At 40.1% G+C, this 18,862-nt stretch overlaps 1 protein-coding gene across 3 annotated transcripts in view; it reads left to right on the plus strand.

Moving 5' to 3' along the window:
• Positions 1-690: 690 nt before the first annotated feature.
• SLC22A15 (solute carrier family 22 member 15) overlaps positions 691-18,862 on the plus strand; it is a 68,126-nt gene continuing 49,954 nt past the window's right edge. The window contains exons 1-4 of one of the 3 annotated variants that reach the window (XM_027681220.1): positions 691-988; positions 13,619-13,831; positions 16,914-17,046; positions 18,036-18,200. In XM_027681220.1, the coding sequence (XP_027537021.1) occupies positions 902-988; positions 13,619-13,831; positions 16,914-17,046; positions 18,036-18,200 (598 nt within the window). In that variant the 5' untranslated portion in view covers positions 691-901. The remainder of the gene's footprint in view (positions 989-13,618; positions 13,832-16,913; positions 17,047-18,035; positions 18,201-18,862) is intronic. The other 2 variants (XM_027681221.1, XM_027681219.1) reach the window with 2 other exon arrangements.

Raw genomic sequence — 18,862 nt, forward strand, 5'->3', positions numbered from 1 at the left:
CCTATGACCAAACACCACCAAGTCAACTAAACCACGGTGCTGAGTGCAACGTCCAGTCTTTCCTTAAACACTTCCAGGGACAGTGACTCCACCTCCTCTCTTGGACAGCCCATTCCACTATCTGTGGAGATTCCACCTTTTCTGTGAAGAATTTCTTCCTAATGTCTAACCTAACAGGTGCAAACCCGCTGGACAGAGACTGTAACTTCACTGTGCTCTTAGGATGTGCTCTTCACCGGACGACGAGAGCTAAACTGCCGCACGGAGGATGCCATAAACCCCAGAACCATCTCGCCAGCGCGGACCCGGCGCAGCCTCCTCCCCCGGCCCGCAGGGCCAGCGTGTGCCTTGGTCTAACCAAGGCTCCAGAGGTAACACCTCTCTGCCCCTTCCCCTTCCAAACGGCTGGGACCAGAGGTGCTGCATCTCAGGAGGCACAACATCTCCCTCCACCTGCACCTGCACCCACCTCCCCAGTCCCGCACCCGCTCACAGCCCGGCCCGAGGCAGCTCCGCGCTGCCGCCCTGACACCCCTCACACAGCCCTCACAATCCCTCCCAACTCTCTCATACAGACCCTCACACCCCACCTCACGCACTCCCACCCCAAATTATTTAATCCCGGGCCGTGCGCGTGCGCTAACACCGCGCGCGCTTCCGCTTCCCCGGCGGGCGCCCGGGAAAGGAGGACAGAAGGAGGGAGGGAGGGAGGGAGGCGGCGGCATCCCGGCTGCTCTTCCCGGCGCCTGCGCATGAGCGCCGCATCGCGCCTCCCGCCCTTTCCTCCTCCTTCTCCTCCTCCTTCTCCTCCTTCTCCTGCTGCTGCTGCTGGCCCGCGAGGGCCCGGCTGCTGCTCCCCGCCCCGCCCCGGGGATGCGCTGCCCGGCGGTCGCGGAGCGGGATGGAGGTGGAGGAGGCGTTCCCGCTGGTGGGGCAGATGGGGCCCTACCAGGTGTATCTGTGCGTCCTGCTGGCCGTGCTCCTCCAGGTGAGAGCCCACCTTCTCCCCTCCCGCCCCTGTCCCGAGGGCCCGTGGGAGCGGTAGTGCCGGGAGGGGGATGTTCTGGGTACTGTGGGCAGCCGTTCTCCAAAGTGTTGAGCGGGTGGGAAGGGGTGGATGTCCCTGCGGTGAGTGCTGCCTGGTGCGAAGGCTGGTATGGGAGGGCTTGTGCTGTGGCAGTAGCTGGTCTCCTGCTCTGGATCTATCCAGCATCAGTGTGCTGTGCTCCTGGGACACGGGTGACGTCTATCCAAAGGCAGGGCGAAGTTCTACAGAGTGAATTTGGGGCGGCTGATGCTCTCTGTGCCGCATTGCTTGAGCAGTTGTGCCTTGTGTCACTCACTGAGCCCATTAGGAGTTTGGAGTTTGTCAGGCGAAGGGCTGGTTGGAGTGAAGTTAAGCTGAGGTTTCCATGAGCTAGACTGGAAGAAGGTGACTTCCAGCTCTGCTGGGAATCCTGTACAACCTAAAGTTAATGGCCTAGGCTAGGGATTTCTAGGTTGAGTGTGGCTTGATTGTCACCAGTAAAGTGGCAGGTGGTCAGTGATACCTCTGTGTGCAGATCATCTCATCTAATCAGCTGGTAGGTAAGGACTGCTTATGGTACTTTGATTTGCCTTGACTTAACTCTTGGGAGTGCAGGGGGAATGTCTCTCCATAAGGTATTTGGATGAGGCTCTACGTTTTGAGTAGTCAGGTTTGTATTCTGTGAGGTACAAAACTGGAGCTGTCTTAAGTTTTGTGGTAAAAGTGGATTCCAAAGTAAAGTGGAGTGCTAGATTATCTTTCAGAGACTGCATGACCGAGTGATGTGCTCTGCAGCCACGTTTGTCATCTTTCAACTTTGCTTTATCTTTGTGCATATTCCTATGAGGGTAGGGGTGGAAGATGAGAATGTTATGTGTACCTTCACAGTCAGGCCTAGGACTGAAGTAAGTTTGAATCTGACAGAAGTCTGGTTCACTCCTGTTAGCATCAAAAGCTTAATTGTAAATTCAGCTAGGCTGACAAAGGCTGGGTTACTGCCACTGTGGAAATTTAATTGCTGCAGGAAGGAAGAGGGGAATTTTAGTGTCTTCCCACCTCTGCTGGTCAGTATTTTGTAGTAATCAAGAACTTCCAGTCCCGAGCCATGACACAAGATGTCCTCTCCTGGCAGCTAGGGGACTGACTGAAATACTAAGAAGCTTTATGAGATGACTAAAGAAAATGCAGATGCCCAGTCTTGTTGGAGGGGAACTCCTACTTGGTTGCAAAGCTATGGTGATGAACAGCAAAAGCTTTGTAGGTTTCTGTTTCCTCCCTATTTTTTTTAACTGACTTAGCTGATTAATCCTTTAAAATTAGACTTTGCTTAAAGCTTGTTCTGCTGGCTGAATGGCTAGAAAATTTATATGCTCACTGAAGATTAGGAATTAAGGAAGTAGTAGTTACTTTTTCTTCCAGTACTGGTTGTGTTCTGGAATGAACTGCAGCCACAAGTGCTCTGTGTTTCGAGAATTTTAAGTAGTATCGGTCAGCTGTTCTGTAATGTTTGTGTTTGTCTGTTTTGGTTTTAATGGATTAACTTGCATTTCTCATGCGAGGAGTAAACAGAAGGATCACTGCAAATCCTAGAACTAATTCAGAATAACTAAAGAAAACATGGTAGCAGGTCTGCAGGTCTGTTTTTTTTTCTTCTTGTGTTATTTTTAATTCTTGAACTTTACCAAAGAGGATCATCGTTTGATTGGTATATTTTCTTTGCTTCAGGTCATTCAGGCACAGGAGTCTGTAAGGGATTTAGATGTGAAGTTTTTTGTCTTTCAGTCCATGAATAGATTTGGACTTATACAGCTGGTTACTGCTTGGGTGGTTGATTGCTTTTTATGTTCCTTTATTGGTGCCAAGTTACATAATGTGTCACTGGGATGTGCAAGAGCAAGACTGAAGGCAGGTTCCACGACTGGTATTAGTCTTTTGTCTGGTTTATCATCAACATTTGGAGGATGGACCCAAAGGTAAGTAATGTCTGGTGTGTGTGATGTAGATTTAGGTAATCCTGGGCTCCTTTAATGGACTTGATGCAGCATCTGTCATCAGAATGAGAACTCCTGGTAGTCTATGACACTGGCTCTGCCAGGGGCTGATTGTTCCATTTTATTGCTTGTTTGCCTGTCCACTTCCATGTCCTCCCTCATTTGGCCTATATTTTCACATTGGCCTATATTTTTGTGTTGGCCTGTTGGTATAAAAAATATTTCTGCATTCTTGAAGATAAGAATATCCCATGTGTGAAAAATATTTTTATCTTTGCTGTGTGAAGTCCCTTAATCTCTGATGCCTATATCCTGAGCTTAAACTGTGCTTTCCCTTCCCACTAAGATTCCCAGCAGATGCTCTAACTTTCCTTGTAGGCTTTTGTGCTTTTTCTTGTCTGCATGTTACTGATTTTTTTATTTCATACTCTGTAAGTGCTTTCCCTCATTTTAGTGTTTTTCTTATATAAATTTCTACAGTAAACTACTTCCACCACGTAGTCTTATTGACATGCCGACATATCTGATCTCTGAATTCTAATTACAAACATAGTCTAGCTCACAGAACTTCTTTAAGGCACCAAACACTTCTGTTTGTATGGGTGAGAATTTCCACACGTCAGTTTTCATGTGGGCTTGCATGAACTGGGACTGGACCTGTGGAGTGAGCTTACTGACATTCTGGCAAAACCCTCCAGGTTGCTTGTAGTCAGAAAAATGTTTTTGTGTGTTATCAGTGTAAAATAAATTAAGTGTAAGTCTTGTGGGCTGTTTCTTTCATCTTCCCTGATTTGTGTTATTCCTCTGCTACCTGCTGCTGTTATTCATTAACCTGTTGAGCTGTTACTGTATTAAGGTATGCCTGGCTTATTCACTAACTTAATTGGAATTTGGAAGATTTTTAGGAATGTTCTGTAGCAGTGGTTGCTAGCTTCATAATGGATTGATGACAGCTAATGTAGAGAACATTTTTCCAAATTATATGGAATTACACAAAGACTGAAGTTACCTGAAGAATGTGAAGATAGACTAATTATGTGAATTTGAGGTTGGACTAGTCTTGCATTTCCAGTATATCTCTGAGTGAGGGAGAAATAAAGGGAGCTTAAAACTGTTAAAAAACTTCGTACTTTATCTTGAGCTCAAAGTAACTGCTTGACACCTGTTGATTACTGGAAAGGTACTCACGATCTTTTGAAGAAATGATATTGAAGCATTATTAAAGAACGATCTTTTGATGTTCGTTTAGTGTGTGTGGCAACTTGATCATCAGTCTTGATCAGATGCTTGAGAGCGTACAAGCATATTTAAAAATAAGTTTCTTGGTCTCTAATGATTCAATATAGGCAGTTGAAAGAGGTTTGCCTTTGCCAGTGAATCTGAGCTATAGGATTGCCCAAGTCCAAATTGAACCTGCAGAAATGTGAGAATGGAGGTGTGTTCCTACTATATCTCTATTGAAAGGCTTTTCAAAACATGTTAGAGTTTAAAAGGGAGTTCTTGTTTGCACAACTGAAAAAGGCTTTGCCTCAAGTTGAGTAATGTGCATTGCACAGCAGTATGGAGAATTACCAAGGGTAGTTTTTCCATCTATCTTAGGAACTCATTACTAACTAAAGGGAAGATGGAAAAACATTTAAGATAGTTACATCAAGTTGCTTGAATGGTAGTTCGCTTTAAGGCAAAGGCATTCTTGATGCAGTGCAGCTATAATGAGCAGTGTTACTAACATCCCTTCACTGTTGACAACAATGTCATGTATGACTTCTATCATTACAATATCACAATGCAGAAAGATGCTCCTTAATCAGCCCATCTGCACAAATGTTATGAGGGAAAGTAAATTCTGGGACATGTGACTTAAGTAAGGCGGGTTCATCCCGAATAGTTAGAAATAATTCAGAAGAATAGTGTCTGTTTTCTGACAGGATACAGATGTGATCCCATATGTAGCCTTGTTTTACTCTGTTTCTTGACACTTCTTATCTACACCCTCTACATATTCTACCTCTTTTAGTGGCATGAGACGTAACTCTGTAGTTGCAATGATGGTAATGAAATACTTTGTCAGTGAATCTTCTTTTAATACTTATGTTTGCTTGAGTATATTAAGCTGTTCTTTGAACTTGCCAGAATTGATCATAAATTGAACACCTTATTCCCAGTCCTTGGTGATGCACACTATTAGGACTTTATTTGAATTGAAAGTGCAAAAGAAATCTGAAATTTAATGAACAGTTTAAAATTAAGGAAAGAGAGGGATATTACACAAGTTGCATTACAATTGCTAGTATAGAGTGCTGCAGTTGTTCCAGAGGCTTCATTACAGGTATTATGTTTACCCAGAGTTACTTGCACCATAACTTAAGACACAGTTGAACTATAAGTATCTGTAGGGTAAGTAAGCAAAGTGGCAGATATAAAAACAGGAGAAGTAAGAGTTCTAAGTCCCTCTGATTCTCAGGAAAACAGTTGCAGAATGTGGAGTCACTTATGTGGAGGGGTGATTTCAAATATGGCATGAATACAAACATAAAAAGTAGGGACTCAAGTTTTTTTTCTTGAGGAGATCTTCATATTCCCCCATCTTTTTGTGCATTACTCAGAACATGCTTATGATAAAGGATGTTCTTGCTTTTCTTGTGGATGTGATGAAGGCTTTTAGAGTGGTTGCATCACTGAATACAAATCCTTGTTCTGGTATAGTGTATTCCTGTTTAGGAAGAAAAATAAACTAGATGGGCATAAATAATGCAGAAGTGTATAAACTATTAATCCAGAAAGATGTGCTGCTACTCATTTAGCTAAGAATATTTCTACCTGAAAGTTGGTGGAATTTTTAAGTGAAGACCAATCCTACAATTTACTTCAATTAGCTGGGGGGAATCTCCTAAGGATTTAAAAAAAAAAAAAGGTAGTTGTTTGGTCACATGACATTTCATTTCAACGATTTAGATGCTAATCAAGACTCCTTGATCCCTTACTTCCTTCATATCCTTAACTGTTCCTTAAAAGAAACAATCACTTATCTTTAATTATGTTACACTTATAACCTTAAAAACATGAATGCAGCTGATGCAGACATTGTGCTATATTCTGCAGAAAACCTGAAATAACAATGCTGAGTTGTGACATGCTTCTTTAGCAGTGGGGTCCTTAGACTTCCACATTACATCTGAAAGTTGGATTGTAACAACTACTTCCATACTGATTAATTTTAAATAGCTAACTTGCTATTGTTTTTTTTCCAAAAATAATCCTTAGTGGAGGGAAGTCATGAATTCCTTATCAACTGCCTACATCTCCATCTTCCCTCAAAATTTATGTTGCCTTACACTAGTTTGATTCTCTCTCATGTAACTAAGCTTTATATTTATTTGCAAAAGTACGATCAGAGCAAGCTGAAGGTTTAGAAGAAAAGTGAGCTGTAACTTCAAGACCTTCCCTTCTTCAACTGCATCTGAACGGCAAGACGTGTAATTGAGCTCATATTTAGGTGGTTTTAAGTGCCACTGACAATTGCTGGATGTTCTTGCTCTTCTGAGGATCACTACCTTTCACTTGACACTGAAACTGCATTTTCGGAGTGTATGTATCCGTATCAACACCTCTAGTCAGCTTTTGCAATTTAACTTACAAGCCTGACTTCAGTTTTTGTGCAGTTCAGTCCTAGAAGGTGCCTGTTCGCTGTGCTGTTGTAAAGACCTTGACAGAATTATTGCTGATGGGCATAGCAAGAAGCAGGAGTTTTGAGAGAGGCACTATGAAGTAGGCATTGTGAAGGCCTAGCAACAGAGGGAAGGAAGCATGTTGTTCTGCCTATTTAAAAAAGTAACCCAACTATTTTTTTAAAAAAAAACACATGCTGTGTAAAGAGTGAAGTTGTCATAAGGAACTTGCTCTGGGGTTCTTCACTCGAGCTGTGGATGAATGTCTTGCTTTTTGCAAAGTCTTTTTTAACAACTGGGAGTGGAAGGTGTCTGGGAGGCACTGTGTCAAGAGTAATTGTCATCTTTATATGGAGTGTGGGTAAAATATATGGGGAGATGCTTTCAGATTTTAATAATAAAGTTATTGTTATGTAGAATATTTTGTGCAGTGGAGTGGTATTTGGATTCAGTGGGAGCTGAAGAAATCCTATCTTTTGCTATTCATCAGGGTGTCTTTCAGCCTGGCAAACTGGGCAGTCTGTCCTCTGAGCACCCTTGGGAGATGAGCCTGGGAGTTAACAGGCATAGTTCTACTGGATAGCAAAGACTATGCGTTAAACATATTTCTGTTATGACACATTGTCTCCCTTTCCTTCTTCCCTGCCTGTGTGTACACACAGTCTCTAACTGCCCATGTTTTGTAGGCAATAAATTGCTGTGTTTTTCCACTAGCAAGGCACACCATCAAGGCTCTCCTCACTGGCACTTCCTCCATTGTAGATGCTCTAATTTCCTTTTCTCTTGGGTGATAGAATTATTGGTGTGTAATTGAACTCAGAATAGTTGTTTCCAACCTGCATATGATAGTTGCTCTTTATTTCTGACACAGATAAAGTTTTGTGCTCTCAAAAGTCTTTATTTTAACTGGAGTAGTTAATATAACTACTTCTGTAGCTCTGCTATGTAGTTATACTTGTGCCTTGTGTGCATTGTTTGCATTAAGTAAAACCTCTGTTTGGTTTTTCCAAGTGTCAGCTGAGCATGACTGGAGTCCCTCTGGAGCAGCAACATCTGTTTTCTAGGTCTTGTCTGTTTACAGTATGATCTCTGACGAAGTTTATGACTTAGCCTGGTTAAACATTGTATTTGTGTTCACCTGGTCATTTTCCTAATCCTGGTGGGTTTGGGCTGAAAGGGTGTTAAGAATTTGCCTCAGAAGGCACAATGAAACTTTTGAGATCCTCACGTAAGGAAAGCTGGAGAGAGTTGTATGTATAGCTTATCAGGCTTTCTGTTTGCGATATGATGTTCAGTTATTGTTGTCTTAAAAATATATAAAGACCAGAGGTCTCTAATATTTTTCAATTTGCAGATCCCTTATGGACTCCTCACTGAAGAGGTTAAGTCCTTGTACAGTAAATTTAAGACAGCTGACAGCTTTGTTTCTTAATTATTTTTTCCAAGCACTTTTAAGAAGTAATTCATGGAATTCTGAGGCCTGGAGGCTGTAAGCTAAAAATCACTGGTTTAGCAAGTTCCACCACAAAACTGAAAAAAAAATGTTCTTCAGTTCTGAAGCATTACATTGCTCTGAAATAGCAGTAAGCCCAAGACTTTTTTTTAATTTAAAAAACCCACAAACAGCAAAACAGAAGTACAGCTAATTGCTTACCCTCAGACAGGTTCTTAAAATGAATAAATAAATGAAAGTATCTTATGCAAATGTCATCATTGTCTATTAGTCTGGATATTTAGACCAAAATGTCTGAAGTAATGGGTAATTTACCAAGTTAAATGCTTTAGCCAAGAACGTGCTCTTCTCATAATCGTAGCAGAACTGCCTCTGTAGGACCAAGGTGTTCACCCAATATTCTTTGGCAGTGTCCCAGACCAGTGTGCTCAGGTGAGGACTTTGACCTCTTGTAATCCTGTCTGTGACTTAGGTATGTTCATAGCCAGCACAGGCTGGAAAGTATGGAGGGAAAGAGGGACAAAGGTGAAATCCAGACAAAAGAATAATCATGCTTTTGGAAGCAGGACTAAATCCTGCCTGATACTTGTTAGCCCACAGTTCCACTCTTTCTGCCAGCCATTGCTGCCTTTTTCTTTATGTTATCCTATAATGCCACTGAGGAGGTCCAGTCTTGAGCTGCTTTGCAGTATATTCATGAACTGAAATAGGAACTTCTGGCACTTCTTTGCTTTGTTCTCTTACAAGTTCTTCTTTACATAGGAGCAGTGGAGCGGCACTTCTGACGTGATATTCGTGAAACTGTATAGCTGGTGTTTGACTGAGGAGTCTTGCCACTTGAGTGCACATAAAAGTATTTTAGCTTTCTTGAATAATCCCGTTGAAGCAGAGGTAGTATTTATAAAGCTTTTTGCAATTTTGTTTCGTGTTTATTGTCTTGGTTTTCTAACTTACCAGGGTGTGAGGTTTCTTTTTGTTTTTGTGTTTTTAGAGGCAGAAAAATAATACTTCCAACTTCTTTAGTCATGTTCAGAGACCTGTCAGCCCATGATGTGAGGGTGCAGTGTTTCCATGGCCCCATGAGGCAAAGGTGTGTACACAGGGGCTGACCGCAACTTGGACTGACGTTGCAGAAAGCTTGTAGAGTGAAGCTGTTTGCTCTTGAGATGCCAGAGTTTGTCCGTGGAAAGTAAAGCAGCCCTTGTCTGCGCACGACAGCACTCACCTGATTCATGGGCACATGTGCTGGCTGGCCAGGCTGAGCAGGAGTAACAAACCCCTGCCACTGCCCACCAAAATAATGCTGAGCATGACACGGAGTTGGGAGGTGTGTGTTTGGATGTTTGGAACAGAGAAAAAGGGAAAGCTAAGGGATCATTTTCTACAAACCTGTAGGAAGCGAGGCTCAAGGAGTGATGGTTTGCTGTGCAGTGTTAGTTTTCAATGTAGATATTAAAGAATTTCTAGAATGAAGTTATGGTTTGGACTTTCTTCTGTGGATTCTGGAGGCCTGCAATTTCAGCCTGAAAAACTATTTCGGTAGGTTTTTCTCTGTTTCTCTTCAGAAACCCTAAGTTATTTCAAAATATGTGTCTGCTCTGTCATTGCTAAGTCACAGGTGATGATCAGCAATGGTTACATTCTGCATGGGGAATATTTCCTCTCAGAGTGGGGCTGGGAGAGATGACCTTATGTTCTTCTGCACATGGTGATTCTCTGCTTTAACTACAACAGCCTTTCCTTCTCCCATATGGTGTTCTCCCTGTTATTGTGCCACCAAGAAGGAAGGATACTTTGATAGGAGAGTGTGTTTTCAGCAGCAGATAATAATTTTGCAGCAAGAAGACATTTTGGAGCTTTTCTACATCAGAGTTATTGAGGAGAAAAAATCATGTGAATTTAAAGACAAATCACCCTTTGGAAATAACTCGGAGCAGATGAGATGATCAGATTTTCAAAAATAAGGTTGCCCTCCAGCTTTTCAGCTGCTTGTCATGGGTTCAGAAGAAATGACTGTAATCCTGAACTGTAACCATCTCTTCATCAAAGGCTTCTACCGGAGCAAGATCATTCACTGTTCTTCCTTAATTTCTCTCTTTCCTCAGGGTGAGGTTTTAATGTTTCTATATTTGAAGGTCAGAAGTTGGTGTCTTACTCATTATTTTGTTCATCAGTGAACGCTTCAGCTGATACTTGTCTAGAATGACCAGGCTAGTTCTGAACTGCTGATGAGCTCCTCTTGGTAGCATTGAAGTCTTGCTTTTGTTTTTCTTTTGTGTTTTTTAATGGGTATTTCTTACATTATTTTTATGTGTGCTTTCATTATACACAATTGAAACTATTTAAATTTCTTCCTCCCCCTCCCTTGCTAGTCTTATTAGAGATTCTGCATCTTTTTTGCAAGTAATTTATTATGAAAATGAGCACCAGGAAAGCTGGTCAAGGCATTGCAGGCACTTCTATTAATAATAATTTTAAGTTAATTTCAAAACCTGTCAATGAAATAGCTATAACTGGCTAACTAAAATCGCTTCTACTTAGCAGAGAAAATGGAAGTTTACAGGTTATTAAGGCCTTTTAATAAATTTCCTTACACCGTAGCCTTCTCATCTAGACAGACTATAAAGTTTTGACCTAAGGAGAATATCAACAAACAGGAGAAACTAAAACCAACAAAACTCTCATCATTTCATTATCAGTGACTATGAGCTGATGCTTTGTACCCCTGTGCTTGGTATTCATCTTGATTAATACAGATCAGTGCAGGAAATTTGGTAGGGTACTGTAAACACCCATATATAGCCAAATAAAAATGTTTGAATAGGACCTGTATACTAATGATATAAGTTTGACTTGACTTGGGTTATAGAACAAATGAAAAATGAAGGGCTTTGTTTGCTACAGTGCATATAATGCAACCATTTTATACCTTATAGAGTTGTTATATAATATTTCTGTTTGATTTGATAGTGTTTTACGTTCTTTACCAGTCTGCACAACTATGTTACTGTTAAGTGCAAGCATTGAGAATTCTTAAGGGAGGAATCTCCAGATTCATTAACGCAAACTCCTGCCTCTTACTTAAATCATGAAAACTCTTTTTTGAAATTCTTTTAAGTTAAGAGTTTGCTTTTTTTTATGACCACTTTTAGAAAATCTTTCTGATCTTCAGAATTGTAAATGAATTTTGGGGGGGTGTTTTGTGGGCCTTGTTTTCGCAATGAAATGAATAGGATTTACTGTGCCTCTTGCCCAAACTACAAGGCAGGTGTTCAGTAGGAGGCAGAGTCTTGTGTCAACAGTGACTCCAATGAACTTGAGTATAGAACTATATTATATGATAGCATCAAAAAAATCTCCGTCTTCATATGTTTTTCTGATTCCACAGATCAATTCAAAGTATTTCTATCTTTGTTCTATCCTTTGTTGCTGCAGCCACTAGGATACTTAAGACTGATTTTTCTGTATTGAAAAAATATCTATAGTGTTTGTCCATGTGCCTGCAATCGCTTATTTTTCTATTTAGTTTTCTGTAGCTGGGGTGAAGTTGACCTAGAGCAAAAATGAAAAGCGTTATGCTTTCTTTCTTTAAACCAAATGCCTTGAGGATTTCATTTCCTGATCCACTTCAAAAATATGTTTATTATTTCACAAGACAAAAGCAAGGATGTAACTTAGTCCTGATGTGGAATTGGCTGAGTGAGTCAGAGTATAGGGGTGCACCACATATCATGACCTGTAATTCTCATTTCTGAGTAATTTCAAACTGTTCTTGAGAGTACTATATCTACACATCCCTAGCAACATGGCCACTCAGCTTTTTAACACTGCTTTCCCCATGTAATTTTAGTAATTGCCTTCTTTCCCAAATGAATTCTTTTACTTTTCATTGTTGTCGTTCTAGTTGTCCTTTAGCTTAAATAATGACATAGTTAACAGATAGTGGTTTTTTCAAATTCCTTCTGATATTCAATAATTTTAGTATGGAAAATGGAAAGAAATTTTTTTTTTTTTAAATATCTACCTTCTGCCACTACAGTAGCAGTTTATCCTGTAGATTGCAAAAAGGAGCTGTTGGGGAAAAATGCTTTCGGGGTCTCTCTTTTCAGTTTAGTAGTAATTTTCATTTAGATCTAGGTTGTAACTTCAGCTGTTATGCTGTTGTACAGAACAGAATAGTATTGTCTGGTGTTGCTTGCATCAGAATTCAGAGGTCTTCAGACTGCTTTTTTTGCGCCAGTGGTCTTCCCAGTTTTGCAGATTATTTATGTAGCAACCTTCTGAGGGAACACGCTTCCTACGGGTACATTCTTCCCAAGAACATATGCAGGAGGTGCTGGGAGGAGAGCAAGGACTATGTTAGGGAGGTGCCTGAAGTGGGGTTTGAGGGATGTAGAGGCATGTATGAGTGTTTTTTTGAGAAGCAACAGGAATTTTTTTCTTTGTGTTTTTGTTTGGAGTTTTGGGGGTTTTATTTGTTTGCTTGTTTTGTTCATTTTGTATGGTTTGTTTTGGTTTGTTTTTTTCCCAGGAACTACTGTGCTGAGTTACAGATCCCCAGTGAAGGCTTAAGACAAAAGGCAGTTTTCTTTGAAGAGTGTCTGGGGGTCTTTTTGATATTACCAACAACTTTTGTCTCTCAGAAGACTTTATCATCTGTCTTCTGTTGCAAAATTCGTGGCACTTCTGTGTTCAAACAGGTCTCAAACTACTAGGTTTTAAGGTGGAGCTGTAATGTGGCCTCTGTGTTTTTCTGAGCAAGCAGCAGTAATCCAGCTCTAGATCAGGCTTGAAATGTCTGGATTTCCAGCAGTTTTATTTGTTCTTTCCTAAGCAAAAGCTGCTGTTGATCACTTAGACCTTGATCATTTAGACATGTATGTATAAATGTGTAGATACATAAAAAATGCGTATATATATAAAAAAATATATATGTTCACACTTTTCTCTCTGTCCTTTTTTAAAGAGTGAAACAGGTTCATAGAAGATTAAAAGAAAAGAAGGAATAAATGTTATTAAAACTGGAAAAGATTAGATATGAAACCATGAGGAGGAGATCTATTCCAAATATCAAATTAGAGGAGTGAACAACACAGGTGGATATAATAGAGGAATATACTTGCATTAAAGAATAGCTTTATTTTGTCTCCCTAGTACTGCAAACAAATCTTCATGCTTCCAGGAGGTGTATTTGCTATGTGTGGGAGTTTGGGGGCCTCTGACTAAGGGAAAGGGGTCAGGAGGGGAACTTATTTTCTATCAAATAACCGACAGATAAAAAGTGCAAGAACCACTTGGTTGAAGTTATGGTTCTTCAGTGTGTGATACTTGGTAGATGGGGGCTATACCTGACACCTCATAGTGGTAGAAGGCAAATATAAGATAGGAATATTTTTAATACTGATTTGATCCAGCTGTGCAGGAAACATTGCCTGCATGTAAGTTTAGCATCTTTGCTGTTTTTTGTCTTTCATGCCAGCTCTACGTGGCCACTGAAGCCATCCTCATCGCATTGGTGGGTGCAACTCCTCCCTATGACTGGGATCTCCCAGGGCTCTCAGCTAATCAGAGCCATGGCAACCATTCAGTGAGTGAGCAGAGAGCTTTTGGGGAATGGCTTCTGACTGCCAATGGCAGTGAGATGCATAAGCACGTGCACTTCGGCAGCAGCTTCACATCCATAGTCTCTGAGGTAAGTCTGAAATGGGTTTTGCTGCCTATGTGTGAGTAGTAAATCTTACTGAGTTGGTTTTGGGGGACTGGCTGTACTGCTGCTTTCTTGCATTCTAATGCATGATTTGATTAGGAAACAAAACAGGTGGTCCCTTCAGGTAGAGAACAGGTAATGTATTTGCATCTTTACTGACAACAAAAGCTAGCTTTATTTTGCTATGCAGATCCAATGTTCTGCTCCAAAACTTCCCACCTTTTCCATATGGAAGTTATATATTGGTCTGATTCCACATTTGAGCTGGAATCACAACGTTCATTTTACTAATGTGGTCAAAATCCTTTATGGACCTTGAGGTCTTTTTGGCCACCTTTGGTGATTCCCTTGCTAAGCTCCACTGCACGTAGTACATCCATTGTGCAGCTGGCAAGCAGTGGAGGAACTGGAGAGGAAGTGGCTTCTGCAGTCTTTGCAACTCCAGATGTGGGAGAGGACATGAGCAGTGGGGAGTTAAGTGGACAAAGCAACTCTCATTCTGTTCCAGAACAAGCTTCTGCTTTATTGGTGTGGCCTCCGTGTTTTGTAAGTGTTTTCTTTCATGGTCTAGCCACAGTCCCTACTGGAATGATTCCAGACTCTGCGTTGATGAGTGCAACACCTGCCCTTCCTGGGGCCATCAGTATCTGTTAATGTCAAATTGTTCTGTACAAGAGCCCTGAATGCATTGGTTACAAGACCTGAATTTAGAGCTGAACTCTGGAGCTGTGCAGTACCACTAGATAGTTCATGGCTATTGTCCAGAGGTATTAATGCTATCTGAATTACTCCTCTAAAGCACTTTATTGGTTATAAGCACATTAATAAAAGTGGCTGGCTTTGGAATAGTATGAAGCTTTGTGTACAAAAGGCATTGCTTCTTACTCTGGTAATAAAGAGGATATGAGTACTTATGACACTATGTAAATTAAAATTCTAATGGACGGTGGATTTCTTAAGCATTATTTACACCCCAGTAAGGTTTGCAAACTTTCCCTGGGCTTTTTCTTTTTTTGTTGTTGGTTTTGTTTTTTTTTTACTTATTCAAGAATCTTTAATTCTCTAAAACTTAATGGTCAGACACGCTTGTAGAGGCTAGCATATGACATAAATTTTATAAAGATTTTTGTCATTTTGGTTGCATAAATAAGAAATGCAGGTAAAGAACAAGGTTTACTTGAAAAATAAAAAACTAACAAGAAAACAAAACAAAAAATCCCAAGGCAACTTGTGTAGATTCTGCTCCATTGTTCTTTAACATACATTTTTTTACAAGTCCCATGTGAATAAAATCTTATTACCTCTCCTGTTTCCCCCTATTAAAACACAGTTTTTAAAAAATTTTTGCTGAATGTGTGGTATATTTGGAAGTTATGTGCTCAATGCAAAGGTTTTGGTGAGATCACACTTAATTTGGGGATAGTTCACCAGTATGTAATTTCATTACTGATGTGTAAAAAGATTTTTTTCTGCATTTGAGGCAGATTTTTTAGTGCTTGTCTTGTGGCATCACTTACTGATAATGTGACCATTGCAAATTTACACTGAAAAATATTCAAATGTAAAAAGCTTCATTTATGAATAACAAGCATATATGTAACATGCTTTTATGTAGAAAAGCCTTCAGCTTAAAAGGCTTAGATGTTGAGCTTAATTTTCAGAACAAATTTTGCTATGCAACCATATTATCCCTTAATCCCTGAATGATTCAGAAATCATCTAATCTCAACAAGTTTCATGTTGACAGCTTCTTTCATGTTTATACTAAAAGTTAAGGCATGATTCTTGTAGCTCTTACAAAACAAATTGACCATGTTATTTCAGGATAAAATTAATCTCTTATGCAATTATATAAATGTATTTTTCTGGAAATTGTTTTTAAAGTCTACAGAAGCTTCAAAAGCTGATTTGTGGTCACGTGTTCAGTTTTAGAATTGAATTTTTTCAGTCTCGACGCTTTATTGGCACATTACCTACTGTATCAGTAAACACCTCACCATTAAAGTGACAATTCAAAATGAATCATATACTGCAAGTTATTTTCTTGGAGCTTATGAATGATGTTTTGTTAACTTCCTAATCTTGGTGAGGTTGAATTGCATGGCTCTGTTCTCATGGTGAGGTAGTTTATAAGTGAGCTTTGAAATAATATAAGCTTTGCTAGAAAGGATATTTAATGGGATTCTGGTAGAGGAAGAGAAGATTATGAGGAGCTTAGAGTGTTACTGCAGAGATAATGACATAATCACCAGCTTACCAGCACAGGCAGAAAAGTTGGTTGTCACTAAAAGGAAACATTATCTCAAGATGCAAGATAAATAGAAAAGAAGATGTGGAGTGTTTAGAATACAAAAGGAAATAACTTTTAAACAATGACCGCATGGCATATTTTCATTCTACACTTTTGTGGGGGAAAATTTTCTGTCAGGTTCAACTGGAGACGTTGAGTCTGTAAGAATCAAACATTTGAAGATTAGGTTTGTATTTGGAATTGAGAAGAATTGGAAATGACAGAGTATTCTGTAAAAAAAATGAGTATGTGCAGAAAACTTGACTAACATGTCTAAAGCTACCAGAGTATTTCTCAGTGACAAGACAGTTCATAAGGAAGAGCATGTGCAGGATTATCTTCAGACATAAACCACAATTATCTTTTTTCATTGTGTGCCTACACACTGCAGGACATATGTCAGTAGGTAGAACTGAGTCTATTTAGGTTGATGGATTTATGTGAGAAAAGGCAGAAAAAGGGAGAGTGGGAGAAAGCTGCAAAAATTAGAGTATTCTGAGGGATCTGTTTTGGATTTCAGAATCAAAGACTGCATGTGATTTGGGGGAACTGTGCAATTGGTTTGTACCCCAGGTGAGTCTGGGATACTGCAGTTGTGTTTTGATGACTGACTGGTGCTCTACTGAATATGATGCTTAGAAGATTTACACAGAGTTTGATCTTCTCTAAAATATGTCATCCCCTCCACCTACTAGCTGCTGGTGATCTGCTGAACTGCTTGGATTCTGCTTAATTTGCCTTTTTGTTGGTGTTTGGTTTTTTTTCCCCTCTGTCCAGTGGTTCTTGATTGGCAATGCATCATACAAAGTCAGTGCTGCCAGTTCTTTCTACTTCAGTGGTGTGTTTGTTGGAGCAATCTCCTTTGGTCAGCTCTCAGATCGCTTCGGAAGGAAGAAAGTCTACCTCACAGGTAACCACTGCCACCTAATGAATGAAGTGGTGTCATGTCTCTGAAGATCAGTGGCAGGAGCCCACTTTCTGCTAGAGCTTGATATGCAGCTGTGACTCATGTGTTGTGATTTTGTTTGTTTGTTTTTTCCTTCCAATATACTTCAGGAATATAAGTCATGAAAAGAAATTAATATTTGACTGTTCAATCACCCTATGAATATCTGCGAGGTATTCTGGATTTGAGAGTCATGCCGTAAGGGCTTACATCCATGCATATTGTGGTCATGGGATCCCTGCAGGTTGCAATTAATATTTCTAGTAATTTTTAATAGTGTTCTTACATGTATAACCTGTTAGGAATTTGCTGCACCTTTTATCCTCTCTCTGCATGATTTAATTTTTATGTATTTGTGATCCTCATAGTGTTTTAAAGCTCATAAGCTTTTTTACTATGCTTGGATCACGTATTTTAAACTGCGTGTTTTGTGTGTGTATAAAGTTTTGTGTCAGTGGATGAGCACATAGAATTTTAAAAATGGATTTTTTTTTTAAGGAGCAACCTCATTCAAAGCAGATAAAGGGGAGGCTTGCTATGCAGTGCAAAGCCACCATGTTTTGTCCACTTGCAATGTTTCTCTTCTCTAGTTTTTGTACACTGCTGTCTAAGAATGAGGGGAGATATTTGGTCGTGTATTTAGTCTGTATTGGGGATAAATGTCAAGCCATCCTAAGTGAAGTCAGGCAGTTGTTCTGAGTATATGAAAAAAATTGTCCATCATGAACTGAATTTGAAGATTTAATACTGCAAACTTTGTATCAAAACCCACTCCTTTTGTGTCCTCCCTCTATGATATTGACTCCAGGTATTTAAGTTTCTACCCAAATCTGTGGTGGTATAGTTGACTGATTGTTCAGGACAGATGCCAGTGAACATCAAGTAAAGATTCTAGTAAATGCTTCTGTTTCTTTAGGTACTCTTCTGAAGTGAAACTTTGCCGTGTTTTCCAGGTTTTGCTCTTGACATCTTGTTTGCCATTGCAAATGGATTCTCACCCTCCTATGAATTCTTTGCCATCTCTCGATTCTTGGTAGGGATGATGAATGGTGGGATGTCACTGGTAGCCTTTGTTCTACTGAATGAGTGTGTGGGTACTGCCTACTGGGCATTAGCAGGTAATGTGCCTTTATTGTCAGAATTTATAGATTTCAGCCTCTCACACCACTTGAGACACACCAAAGCTAACACCATAGCAGTTGCAAATTTAGCTCTACTTGAGCATCTCTGTGACCAGTCTTTGAACTCTGCTTTGTTTAATATGAGCCTTGGGCAAGCAGAGTAGATTACTTGGGGCCATTCAGGTTTCTACATCACTCAAGTTGACAAAGATCCAGCTGAAACATCTCCTGTGAATGTTACCCAGCTAAATACTCATCCAAGGGTTGTCACAGCCGAGCACTATCCATCAGAATTTTGGACTCTGCTAAACAGAGCTTAGTGTTTGTGTACTAACTATCAATTTTTTCCTTCCTGACAGTTCTCAAAAAGAAATCAAAAGAGCTTTTTATATAATGGGAAGATGAGACAACTGTTGTTTATATGTTAAAAAAAAATAATTGTCCCATGTGGTAATTAACCTTAGAATTTAGAACAAAAGATACAGACACCCTTAGCTGTCTTGGTTGATGGTGCTGGACCTGTCCTTCAGACATGATGTGTATAACTTGTACTGTTACAGCTCCAGGGCTGGACTTACCTAGTCTGTGCCAAGTGCCAAAGAAGTGCTATGCTGAGACTGTAGGGTATCTTACAAATGGTGAGAGCTACAAATAAATAC

Source organism: Neopelma chrysocephalum, unplaced genomic scaffold, assembly GCF_003984885.1.
Source record: "Neopelma chrysocephalum unplaced genomic scaffold, ASM398488v2 Primary Assembly neopelma1_60, whole genome shotgun sequence".
NCBI classification, from domain to species: Eukaryota; Metazoa; Chordata; class Aves; order Passeriformes; family Pipridae; genus Neopelma; species Neopelma chrysocephalum.